The sequence below is a fragment of the Salmo salar genome, chromosome ssa01 (genome assembly GCF_905237065.1).
Source record: "Salmo salar chromosome ssa01, Ssal_v3.1, whole genome shotgun sequence".
In the NCBI taxonomy this organism is placed as follows: Eukaryota; Metazoa; Chordata; class Actinopteri; order Salmoniformes; family Salmonidae; genus Salmo; species Salmo salar.
This window is the reverse complement of record NC_059442.1, coordinates 140,646,121-140,659,447: the sequence shown is the minus strand read 5'-3', so window position 1 is coordinate 140,659,447 and position 13,327 is coordinate 140,646,121. Positions and strand designations below refer to the sequence as shown.

Genomic DNA, 13,327 nt, shown 5'->3' with positions numbered 1-13,327 from the left:
GAATATTAATTAGAGAAGGGATCTTTTCCATATCATTACACTCAATGTGTTTAAATAACAAAAACAAAGCTTGATTCCAGATGTGGGATTCTCTTTTTGCGTGGTCTGTGGATGAGAATGTAGCTTCTCTCATGACACGTATTATATTCAGTTTTTATTTCATGGATTTAATGCATGCAATATGTCAGTGACCTCCTCAAACATGGATACCATGGATACCTCCACCTGTAGAAAAGTAATAGCATGTTACCTAACAGGGTTGGTTGTCTTGTTGATTTTAAGGGTGTGTGTGTGTGTGTGGCTGGAGAGTAGTCCTCCCCAGCCCCAGACACACTTTTCTCCACTGAGCACAGACTGAGCACAGACTGACACGCACATACCTGGGGCCTGGCGTGATTGTGGCCTGTTTCTGAGGGTGGGGGTCAGGGGCTCTGACATGCCTGCTCCTTCATGGGGGCTTTCATGTTGCTGTGGCTGTCCTCCTTTCTTTGGCCCTGGGACTTCAACAGGGCTCCTGGCCCCCACTCGGCCCCTGCGGCTGCCCCGTTCCCAGCCACCCTCGGAGAGCCCCGATCAGGGCCAGATGTGGCAGCTGATCCAGCCACCCTGGAGGTCAAGGTCACAGGAAACCATGCCAAATTTACCACCCACCATCTCTCTCGACCAGATAGAGAGATAAACACACAGAGTGAGAGGGAAGAGGGATGGAGGAAAGGGTGTAGGGTTAGGATTATGGGAGAGAGGGATTGGGTGGAATGGAGAGATAGTAGAAAGAGAAGGGAGCTAGACTGACAGCAAGAGGGGGAGACCGAAGGGAGAGAGAGACACAGAGAGACAGAGTGAAAGTGTGAAACAGACAGCAGGAACGCAAGAGAGCACAGAGAGGAGGGGGAAAAGAAGGAAGAATTGGAGCAGTGTCACGTGCTGACCATAGAGAGACCTTGGTTCTCTATGGTGTTGTAGGTCAGGCCGTGACTAGGGGGTGTTCTAGTTAATTAATTTCTATGTTTGAGATTGAGTATGGTTCCCAAATAGAGGCAGCTGATTATCGTTGTCTCTAATTGGGGATCATACTTAAGGTGTCCCTGTTCCCACCTGCTTTTGTGGGATATTGTTTGTGTTAGTGTTTTGTAGCACTACGTTACTTCACGGTTGTTGTTTGTTTAAGTTTCACTAAATAAAAGATGTGGAACTCTAATCACGCTGTGCCTTGGTCCGTCCATTATCACGAGCGTGACAAGCAGGGTGTTTTTTGCCCCATGCCTGGCTCTAAAGAGGCACAGAGGAAACGCTGTTCATGCTATTGACAGCTGTTTCTGAAGTGTGTCCGGCCTGCGCTTGTAAAGTCGTCACATGGAGAGCCCGTTTTCTCAGAAGAGCCTGGCGCTGGCCGCCCAACCCTCGCCCATTAGGAAATCCCTCTCACAAACAACTTGGTTTAATACCCCATTTCAAAGACGGACCTGCGTCATCGTGCCTCAGCCACTGGTGCACACTCCCTCTGTCAGCCCCAGGGCCCCCGATGTCCACTCTACAAACCCCATGCCCCCAATGGCCCTAGAGGCCTGAGTCCAAGGGCCATTGTGGGCACTGTACTGTACAGTATATACCACCAAGGCTTACCACAGCATTGGTAGGCCATAGGGGAAAGTCTTGACTCTTGAGGGTTCTGAGGAATCTTTTGCTGTACTGTACTGTATCTCCTTCTTACCAGCCAATGAACTAGCTAATTGTGTTGGCCAATGACTCAGTGATGTTATTACCGTATTCAGGGTTTTGTTGTATGTTGCCGTAACAACAAACGATTCCACTTTCAGATAATAGGAAGATGAGACACTGACTGCTTAAGTCTGAAGTCCCATACCAGCCAACAGCTTTCCTAATTGTGCTAGCTATTAGGCCTAATAATTCTTAATGACTCAGTTTATTTGTTACCCCGTTGCTGTTTTATTTGTTGTGGTGGCCAGTGTTTATCTAGCGTCACTGCTCTGGCCCTTCTGTCAAAGCCACTAATAGGACAACGAAATACAAGCAGCAGACCCAAATCCGTCCAATAAGCCATGGGGGGAAGAATGCAGATATACTCTCGTCTGAATCCTCCAGGCACTTGCTGGAGCCACATGTGTAGTTAGTTTCGAGTGACTAGGGATGCATTGTGTGTACCCAAACAGCTGAAGCAGGCCCTCGTCAACAGCTGGTGCTGTTGACGCACCGCCGACAAGCGCCTGTGACGTCAAACGCTACACAGCGGCGGCCAATGGTACGCCGGGGCTATTTTGAATGTGCTTGTGGGCACTCACCACTTCTTAGAGAGTTGACACTTCACAACACTCGTAGTACTCCTCCATATGGCGCGATGGGATTGGCTGGCAGCAGTTGGCTTGTGTTGTTTGTCAAGCGGCGTTTCCCGCTAGTGGTGCCGACGGCGAGGCATCGGACACTATTACCACTGTTGTTAATAGGCTGTTTAGGACTGTATCAGCCCTTACACTGCCACAGTCCTCCTGATTGTGTTGGAACCCTGGAGAAATGGAATACAGACTGAATCCTATAACAAGCTTTGTTTATAGAGGTTTCATTGTATTTGTCTCTGTGTGTCCCCTACAGGTGATCCCGTTCCCCATGTCCTGTGACATACGGGAAGACTGTGCCTGCCGAGACCCCAATGCTCCAGAGAAGAGGAAAGACGAGCACGTCCACTCCCTGGGGTGACCCTCCCTCCTCGCCCCCCACCGGATTCCCGAACCCTCGCCCCAAAACTACCGACACCCAGACCGAGGGAGACCAGCCCTCCCCCTTTTCCCTCAAATCCTCCACATGCTGCTTTATAGGAGTACCTCTCCACCCATACTGCACCCCCCTAACATACGCCTGTCTCCTCCTTCTCCACATTGGGAAAGACCTAGATGAACAGACCAGACTAGAGAGGCTATAATGGAAAACCCATTTCTCAAAGAAAGGAACAAACCTGCAAATTCATCAACCACCAAAACTTCTACAGCAAGAGAAAAAAAAGAAAACAAAAATACCCGAAGGTTTTTGAATGAAGGATATGAAAAATTAACAAAAAAACTAAACAAACCAAGCCTGGATAGCATGCCTTTTTTCAGTTTTGTGTCAGCTTCTGTGTCCATTTCAATGACATTGCCGTACAATCTCATTATTTCCTTTTAGACCAAAGGAAAAAAGAAACAGAGTGAGAAACATTATCCATATCATATGGAATCTTTTATTTTTTGGGTATGCTGAAGTCATCAATGGTGGCACTGAATGACAGGCAGAAGAGCTATTGCCAAAATAACTTATAGCATGAACACACTTGATGTACCCTCATGTTGTATTACTCCAGAGCTGGCGTGTGTTCCTGGAGCCAGCACAGCACAGGGATCAGGCTGACAGTTTGTGCCCTCTGCCTTCTCTTGGTGGAAATGCATTTTCTTGTTCTTCAGAAATCACAGGTTTAGAATCTCTGCTCTTATACAGATGTGAAATAGGAAAGAATAGGCGTTGATGGGGATATAGGCGGCCATATTGGTAAAGAGATTCAAACCAGAGAGGTCTAACTCAATATATCTAACATATAACAGGAAATTAAGACATATTACAATGCCACAGGAACAAGTGAATGTGGGAAAGAGGTAGAGTACTTATGAACTTAAAACCGGTTATATAGGGCTGCAAAAAATGAACCAGTTGTGTCAGCATGGCTGCTGCTGCTATGTTTGCTGCTACTTGCAGACTATTACTACCCAGTGAGGTTGGACGGAGTCAGCCCCGTCTGCCTTAACGCTTACCTCCGAACACCTTCCATTAGTGGACACTTGTTTCTGCGTGTACAGTTCACTCAACTTAAACCTAGAATAAAAACTCCTGCAACATTGCAAACGGTTAGTAGAGAAACAATGCAGTTGCAATAGCCTCAAAAAACATAACACCTCACATTTCCATTTCTCTGTCCTTAGTTTCTGCAGTCCAGTAAGTCTTCATAGACAAATAACCTATCGGAGAATACACCAGAAATGTATCCAATCTTACACCAAAAGCAATGTTGACACAATACAAAATCCAACACATATTACTGAATTTAAAATGACTTCAAGAATGTAATTGATAACACAGTTATAACCTCTTGAATGTAGTCAATGTTCATTCACAACTACACCCTCAAACTGTTTTCAGCAGCATAGTGTAGCCTTGATTTCAATAGGCATAGTTCAATAGCACATACACATAAAAACAAATAGGAGGCTTTCCTCATTTTAGTATAGATGGCATCTGGATGTATTCATTGTCAACAAGTAGCCTTTAGTGCAGCAGTAGTAGAAGTACACTATATGCCCAGGACACTGTTGTCTTGGCTTCTCTTGAGCCCAATGGCTTGACAGATTGCATGTGTTTAGTAGCCCAGTTTGGCCTTTTCTTACCTCTGCAGCAATTCATGCTGAAGGTGCCATCCCTGGCACTTTGTCAGTATTGTGACATTTGAGTGTGTCCCCCGCCATCAACCACACAACCACCTTTACATCAATAGACTTATGGCTGCTATTCTGTGCTCTGAACTTACTCATCTCCTTTCATAGCCCTTGAACGAAACGCCAATCAACATATGGTGATGAAGGCTGCTTGGCATAAGGTCCACAGGTTGCTGCCTCATGATTCAACCATCGCTGGGCTATCTGGTTAAAACTCTATACAACCAATAACTCTATACCCCTCGTAAACTCTCTCATCTGGTATGGACCAATGGAATGGTCCCTCTGACTCATCACCCTAGGCTGCTATAAGGCATTCCAGAATATTCCCATACACCGTTCTGACCAATCACAGGTCTTCATAGATACAGACTGGTTAGAGAGATAATAGGACAATACCACGTCACATAGGAAAGTAGGGAGACATTACAACGTCAAATGTAGAATGTAAATATAACATTTTCAGTGTAATACTGCTTTTTACGTGAGAAAAAAAAACGTAAAATTGTTCTCTTGTTTTAATTTTTCTCATTTCTATTTTATTTTTTACAAAATGTTGTCTTAGTTAATCAGTATTTGTATTATTGACCTCAGTTACTGCACTTTTTAGTTGCCATTTAAGAAGAAAAATATATAATTCAAACCGTTTAGAAGCTGCTATTGTCAGAAAGGTGATTTGATAAAGTGTGTGATGTTTTTGGTCATTGGACTCCTACGATATTACTATTAGCTTTCCTGTGATTAGTGTCTTGTATTCCCACTAGCTTTGCACCTGATATTATCAAGCCCAGTAGGAAGCCAGTGTCAAATATGATTTGTACATTCATCGTAGACTTTCTCAGATTTCGTATCCATTATCATATGATAACGATATTATTGTATCAAGGCTATTTAACCTGGGACATTTTTTTTATGTAGGTTCAAATATCAAAAAGTCAGATGTACACATTTTGAAATATTATACATGATATGTAAGCATTTACGTATTTTGTGTTCCTCCTGGTTAGGGGACAAACATTTTATTTTCGCTCCATGGTTTGTGTAATCCACCATCTTATGTATTTGTTGCAAATTGTGTCGTGGTAACCATGGAACGTCAAGGAGAATGGATAACTAAATGAAGAAACTACCAAAAAAATGGACTCTTGAAAGTTGGAGATCTTTCAGACTTTGAAAACCTGAGTAACACAACTGTCTGGACACTACATTCATCATCAAAAAGCCTACATCAGCCTCGACAATTGTGCATTTAACACTTTATATGATATATATCCCTGGTAAAATTAACTGTATTATGTTGATATTATCAAATGGTATGTAATAATACTCCCTATACTGCTGCTTTCATTAGAGATATTACCAGTAGGGAGAGATTCAACAGCATTCACTACACAAAGCCAACAACAGTACTGTGGATCATCATCACCTGCTAACACTCACACAGGATTTCTGAAACGCCATCCATGGAATTCCCCAAGGGTTATCTTGCCATTGGACCCTCCCTTCATCCTCAAACTGGACAAACATTACAGGCTGATGACCAGTCATCTTGTTCATCACCCTTTCTTTCACTCATCTACAGCTCCTCTCTTTGACGCCGTTTTGTGTCGTCATCCTCATCAATGTTATTAAAAAGTCTGGAGACCAGAAACGGTGACTCTCAGAGAGAGGGATATGAGAGTCTCTACAGAATGTGACTGCTTGTGTGTCAACCTGGACACAACCTGGACACGTTAGTTTTCTGATGTGCTCTCCGTATTGGACAAGGTACTGTTCCAAAGCCATAAAGCCAGGATGTTAAAATGAAATGAAGTTTGAATATGAGAACATCACCTCTACTGTAAGCCACCACAGGATCTCTTTGCTGTACCTCATGCCTGTAATGTTTGCTGCTTCTATATTTTGGTAAATTAGTCATTTTTGCGTCTCTTAGCAATGGTGTAAATAGTAAAACTATTTATTAAGAGTGTTATACTTTTTTAAGTTATATTTAATGTTCATGTAAATTATTTTTTACATTGCTCTTATAAACAGACATATTGGTTGTGAGTTAAAAACTGTTGTCATTTTATTTCTGTCCCAATGTCGTCGTCACAAAGCATTGGTCAAGGTTGTTGTCTCATTGGTTGTCTCATTGGGCACTACTCTCGTCCAATGAGGATTTACCACATGTTTATGTAACTGAGTGCAGTGCACAAGTATGTGTGTTTTTTTATTTCTACATTACAAATCCAGAATGTACTGTCATTTTTATTTTGTTCATTCATTAACTTTTCAAATGTAATCCGAGTTTGCTCTGAAGAGAGAACCTATATCATGTTGAAGTGGTTAGATCCATACTCAATTAACTCTGAGGGCTACCCTGAGGACAGAATATACACAGCCATTCAGAACAACCAGTGGTAGGCAGGCAGGGAGCTGCAGAGGATGAGGAGGAGGGGGAGGAGTAATCAGGTAGCCAGGTGGGGTGAGGGAGAGGGTGTAGAGCAGGGGATAGGATGGGATGGGTGAAGGTGGGCTGCTTTTCCTGGCGGGCCTGGGTATTTGTCCAGGTGTGAAAACTGTGTACACACAGAGCTGCCCCTGGGCCAGCGCTGACTGGCAGCAGGCCGAGGCCGATGAGTCAGACTTTCTCCTGGAGGTGGCGGGTGTTCTCTGAGGGACTCCCCTCCTGACACGCCGGGCCATCCGTCACTGTCACGGTCAGGTCGGATAGGGAATGCGGCGGTGGTAAGGTGGGCCGCATGGAAGACCAGGGAGGAGGGAGGATAGGAAGACTACCTAAGATATGAGCACTAGTGCAGCAGACTGAGGGACATGCCCTTCCCTTCGCTCTCAGACCAGAGGAATATTTGAAATGCATGGCAGAGTCCGCTTCAATGTCTTTCCATAGACAAATTCATATAGTCCATCTTATTGTGGATGGGAGGTGATTCTCTCAAATCCAAACTAGCTACATACCAGCCATGAGTAGCCTGGGTTTTGGTTAAAAACAGTTGGGTTTCTGTGGCGTTAGCTTGCTCTGCTAAAAGTGGTATCCTTTCAGCTCCTGTGGCATCCCACCATAACCCATGGGAAGCAATGGAGACAGTGGTAGCCTAGAAGTGGCTGGCTGTAGCCCTTGAGTTTGTGTACAGACAGTTGTGGAGAAAGCACTGATGTGCCATGATGTTTTTATTGTTGTTTTCTAAACTTCACTCATCAAGTACCTTTCACAGGCTCCTGGTTAAAGAATGGTCCACTTGTGTTTGTTTCTCATTCCCACTTTCAGTAATAAAAAATGAATGGTCCTTTTTATGTGGGAAAGTATCAAATTGAGTATATACATATTATGTGGATATCTAGTGGTATTATTGCAATGTTTCGTACCCGATTGTTCAGCAAAAATATTTTAAGATGTAAATAATTTTATTCTATGATGATTGTATTGGCAAAACCATGTATTATCTGTTTGGGGTAGCTCTTGGATTTATATCAGAGACAATTTTACGGAAGATACATTGTGCAATGTGTACCATCGAAGTACCACCTGAAAGAAAAGAAATACGCAGTGGCTGCGGAGCCAACTTTTCTGGACCTTTCTTCCTGAGTGCTAAAGGTCCCGAAGCTTTTCTACTTCACGCAGTTTCTGTTTTACTCGTAGATAACAGGCTACTCTCATTTAATAAAGTTAAACAAAGCTGAATCAATGTCTGCAAGATCACATAATGATAGTATTCAACAGAACCGAATATAATAGCATAGTATATAAAATTACACTGTAAGACAAAAAAACACTTGTTTCTTTACCTCTACTTTAGACACACATTTTTGTTGTCTCCAGCCTTTCAAATTTCCCACTGTCAATCTTTAATTATACGTTTTACTGGTGAAACATCCATACAGCATCTGCATACCAAACATTTGATCTCAATCAGTTTCATGGGGATATGCATTTAGATCTTGAGTTATACAGTGTTGGAAGTAGCCTACAGTGTTGTTTTGAATGATGTACAGTGAGCGAATTTTAGAGCAGATGGTGTTAACAAACTGTAGCATAGCCTACCTGTGTATTTTGCCTAGTGGCGTGCGCTGTTGAGTTTTGGACCCATGAGAGAAACATCCGACCATTTGCACAATCATCCTAAAATTTCATAAGATATGTAGTGTTTTTGTCTTACAGTAACGTTATAGGCCTACATCCTATTCAATTTGGTTCTGATATGTAGAACACTCTCGTTATGCGATTTTGCAGACAGCTTTGATCTAACTTTATTAAACAAGCACCATTCTCCAGAGTAGCCCGTTCTCTACGAGTAGAGCAGAGACTGTGCGTAAATGAGAGAATCCCGTACATGCGCAGAAGCTTCAGGACCTTTAGGGCTCAGAAAGAAAGGTCAAGAAAAGTCGGGTCCGCAGCCACTCTGGGAAAAAAATACAATACCCATAATGCTTCACAACACTTGTCATCAGCAGTTATTCATTCATAAAGGCTCTACACAAACACTGTTGTCAATTGTCTAAAAAACAGTCTTATATGAAATCAAACTTTATTTATTTGTTGTCAAGATTAATAAAGCATCATGTGGTCAGTTTGTGAGTCTCGGAGCAGTCAGTTGAAAATAAATGACCAAAATGTTCCTTATTTTAGAGTGTGAAAACAAACAAAACAAGAGCAAAGCATTCATTTGAAGAGAATATTTAACATTTTACAACACATTCTTATTATCGGACATGAATGATTCTAACAGTGAACACCATTCCCCTTGAACTCACCCTCAGACTGAATGGCACCAACCAAAAAACAACTTACATATCCTTACTCCTTCCTCTACACCACAGATGTTTGCTTACTCTTTCCTCCCTTGCCTTAGAGTTTGAACTGAAAACACTGTAAAGTTACCCATCAGCACCTCTTGCTCTCTCTCTCACCTTCCCTCGCTTCCAGCACCCACTCTGTTAGGACCATTCATAGTACACCGTTTTTCAGGCACATATAACACATCAGACTTTTGTTTCAGCAGATGTTTCCTCGTATTCTTTGTTTTTTTCACAGTTGCTATTATATTTTCGGTGTTCTGGTACATGGCAAGCAGGGGTCTAATGATGTGTACTATATTTTCATAAGGATGGATCCTCATTCAAGATGAGTATCATGTTCATTTCCCTGTCATGTATTATGTAGAAATAAAACACTGGTTAAGTGGACGTAAGCCAAGGCAGTGTTGTCAATTCTTTGTCCTTTAAAAGAGTTTTCAATACAATGGAATAGAATGCCCAATTTCTACATATAACCTGACTTTTTGCTTAACATGGCTCATGATAACTTTGGGCTCTATTCAATCTGTAAAGCTGAAGCGTTACAGATTCCAGGATAGAGCCGAAATATTCAGCTTTACCCACGAACGCAGTCTTCACTAAAGCAGGAACATTGCCTTTACATTTCAATCACGCTGTAAAGCTGAACTTCCGCGATGCGGATTGAATAGAGCCCTTTGTCCAATAGTACAGATGACTTTACATAGCCAATTCCCTGTAGATAATACTACAAACCTTGTATTGTCCAACCCCTTGATGTTTACTTGAAAGTGCATTGAAGTGCTACTCACCTGGCTATCCTCACTTTGATTTTATGGACATGAAAATGTCAAAGCTACTATCAAAACAGTAGTAATGAAGTACGAATCCAAATGTAAGGCCCTCATTGATTCCTTGACATGGAAACCTGAGTGCTGTTCCTGGCACCCCAGAGACGTGAATGGCCTAATTTGTGAGAATGAACATTAGTCTACTGAGTTTTAAAGCACAGTTAATGTTGCATGAGTGGAAAGAGACTGGACCTGAGTGAAGGAATAGTTTGTGTAGAGGAGATGGAAAAAGAGAATGTTTCCCGAGAGAGAGAGGGATACCTTCAGTAATGTTATTAACTGGCATTAGTCATACCTTATACCTGCTCATTGCCACAGGGACTTATTTCCCCCGTGGAAATGAATGTAAATATTTTGTTCGAAGTCCACTATTGATGGTGAAAAAAAACACCAGTGCATGTTGTTACTTGCCTACCGTAAGCAGAGTGAAGGGGTAGATGATGTAGGAAAGTATTCACAGGTAATCCTGAGGGACATTACATACAAGTTCCCATTCATTTGCAGCTGTTGTTTTTCAATAATTCCATATGACAATGCACGTGTTTTTACATTTCTCTCCAACCAATGGAGTGTGGTATAGCCTATACCGCAGATGTGAATCAATTGGTTAAACAGAGCTACTTTCTCCTTCTTGTCCAAAAGAATGCAGATGCTTGTGGTATAGTATTTAATATTTCACATTCTCTCGAAAAAAGACAATTAAAGCCACATAATAATACATATGTTATTTACAATTTCATATTTACAATATAATAATTTACTATCACAATTGATATAACGTGAAATGAAAAAAAAAAAACAATGAGTTGGATTTTTATGTCCATGGCTCTTGAGAGATGGAAAGTCAAGTAAATGTTTCCTTGAGGGGAGGGATCCTACAAGATCCATACGTTTAAACAGGATTCCTTTATAGCGTTTCATTATTCATTGGCATTCACCTGCCATCACTCTGCAATCCATACATTTAGCATAAAATCTGGAAATCATTTGGAATATTTTCCTATGAAAATGTTTTCTTTTTCTTTTTTTCTTTACCTATATTCACCAGTTGACCATATTAATGGACAATTTTTTAAATATGGATTTTTCCTGCGGTTTAGGAGCTCTCCACCTTTGTCAACATCCGAGGAGATAAACAACAATAAACAAACAAAGCAAAAATTAAACACAGCTGGTTGAGGACTTTTCTAGCTGCAAAGCGTTACTCACACACCGTACGGGACAGCTGATGACATCACAATCCGTCACACAGGATTTCTCTGTAGTCTTTATTATAAACACTATGTTGTCTGCATTAAAAAGACTACATTATTGTAGTGGTGATATGTTTAAGTATTACAAATGAATAAAATAAAATCTAAATGATAATACAAATCTAAACGCTCTCTTTCCCATCTCTCCAGCCAAGAGGAGAGACATACAGGGAGTTGTTTTTTTGTTTGTTTGTTTCCCTGGTACGCTTCCAGTCGAAGTACCATGAGAAACTGCAATATTACATTCAGTATTTTTTTGCCAACCAATTTGCTCTGGGTTGAATGATAATTTACATGCTCACACCGCTCCTCCTCATTGATAGTAGTGGTCACTGGCATGTACATCCAAACCGTCTTTCCTCTTCAAGCAGTTCTTAGCACTTTTTTCAAAAAAGGAGTTGAGGATGTTTGACAGTAGTTCTAACAATGTCCAGTGGGGTTGAGGTTTCAGGGCTCTCCTGGTTTGGAAAAATACCAGTCAGTGGAGAAACCAGAAGCGATGAGGAGGCGGCTGTCATGGTGTCGTCGGGCAGCTTGTCTCATCGGAGCTTGGCGTTGCCGTATGTGCTGCGTTGTACTGAGATCAGTTTCTCCATGCAGGTGGTGCGGGTCTCATGCAGGGAGCCATGCCACACTTTGCTGGTGGGCCGTACCTCCTCGCTGCGACAGAACACGTAGGCCATAGTGTCGGTGCGGCTCTGGATGTAGGCACTGTGGAGCAGGGCCCGGCAGTACCGGCTGATCCTCTCCACTCTGCGCAGGATCAGGTGGGCTTTCCTAGGGGAGAGAAACACAGTCATGATTAGTATTAATGTCAGCATCAGCAGCATTGTCATTTTGTCATTCCTTTATTTATTTTTATGGTGATATAAAAATTGGTACACTTTACAGATCAGTAATAACAGGACAATAACTATGGCCATTGCCAGTAATTACCAATAATGTGGAATTAGGGCCGGCAACTGGAGGCTTTAACATCCTATATACTACGTACTGCCATTGTGCCCTTGCGCAAGGTACTTTAGCCCTAATTGCCCCAGGGGCGCTGCATTGCCAGCCTGTGATGTGATGTGATGTGAGTGTGTGTGTGTGTGTGTGTGTGTGTGTGTGTGTGTGTGTGTGTGTGTGTGTGTGTGTGTGTGTGTGTGTGTGTGTGTGTGTGTGTGTGTGTGTGTGTGTGTGTGTGTGTGTGTGTGTGTGTGTGTGTGTGTGTGTGTGTGTGTGTGTGTGTGTTAGGTTGGGTACTGTGACGGCAATAAATCAAGAATATATGTGCAAATGGACCAATAACGGAAGTATTGTAGATAAATATGCCACAACCTTGCCCCCTTGTTCAACAGCAATCTAGAAACCGAGCAGGTTCATTCATGTGTTATGTATCTTTTTGCAGGTTTGATTGAATTCCAGACTAGAGTAGAGAGGTCTGTCTCTGGTCTGTGTTGGCAGCCTACTCATGTTCCTCGCCAGAGGGGGGTATGTTAGAGACCAGGTCAATGTACAGGACAGGCAGACAAACTGCTGTAAGCAGACACACGTGCATACCAGTGGCAGTCGGTGCCGTTTAAGATGAGGGAGGATGATTATTTTACAGCATATTGGATGACTGTCATTCATATTCCATTCACCCAGTTCAATGTAACATCGATAGGTTTAGGCTACTACATGATACATACATTTTCCCTATACCCATCATGAGATTGCTACAACCTAGCCTATGAATGAAAGTTTGCAACGTAGAGAATTTTGAGTAATCAAGGTGACATTCAATACCGCCTTGCACACTCTTGCCTGCATCTAGCTGATCTAGGGAGTAATCATTAGTCCGTTGCAAATGTGAAATTCTATTGGACACATTCAGGTATTTTTATTCCTGTTTTGTTCCGTTTCCATCCGTTTAAGAAACATTTTTCAACAGAATCGGCAGAATGAATAAACACCTGATCACACGCAAACACAGTTCACATTCACAGCAGGC

General features: G+C 42.3%; 2 protein-coding genes across 3 annotated transcripts in view; one reads left to right on the top strand and one right to left on the bottom strand.

Annotated features, from left to right (window-relative positions):
- Positions 1 to 9,046, top strand: part of LOC106565903 (pappalysin-1) — a 125,708-nt gene extending 116,662 nt beyond the window's left edge. For both annotated transcript variants that reach the window (XM_045691089.1, XM_045691078.1), the window contains exon 22: positions 2,608 to 9,046. In XM_045691089.1, the coding sequence (XP_045547045.1) occupies positions 2,608 to 2,712 (105 nt within the window). In that variant the 3' untranslated portion in view covers positions 2,713 to 9,046. The remainder of the gene's footprint in view (positions 1 to 2,607) is intronic.
- Positions 9,047 to 9,191: 145 nt separating this feature from the next.
- LOC106565912 (astrotactin-2) overlaps positions 9,192 to 13,327 on the bottom strand; it is a 448,985-nt gene continuing 444,849 nt past the window's right edge. The window contains exon 23 of the mRNA XM_014133602.2: positions 9,192 to 12,129. Coding sequence (XP_013989077.2) covers positions 11,892 to 12,129 — 238 coding nt within the window. The 3' untranslated portion in view covers positions 9,192 to 11,891. The remainder of the gene's footprint in view (positions 12,130 to 13,327) is intronic.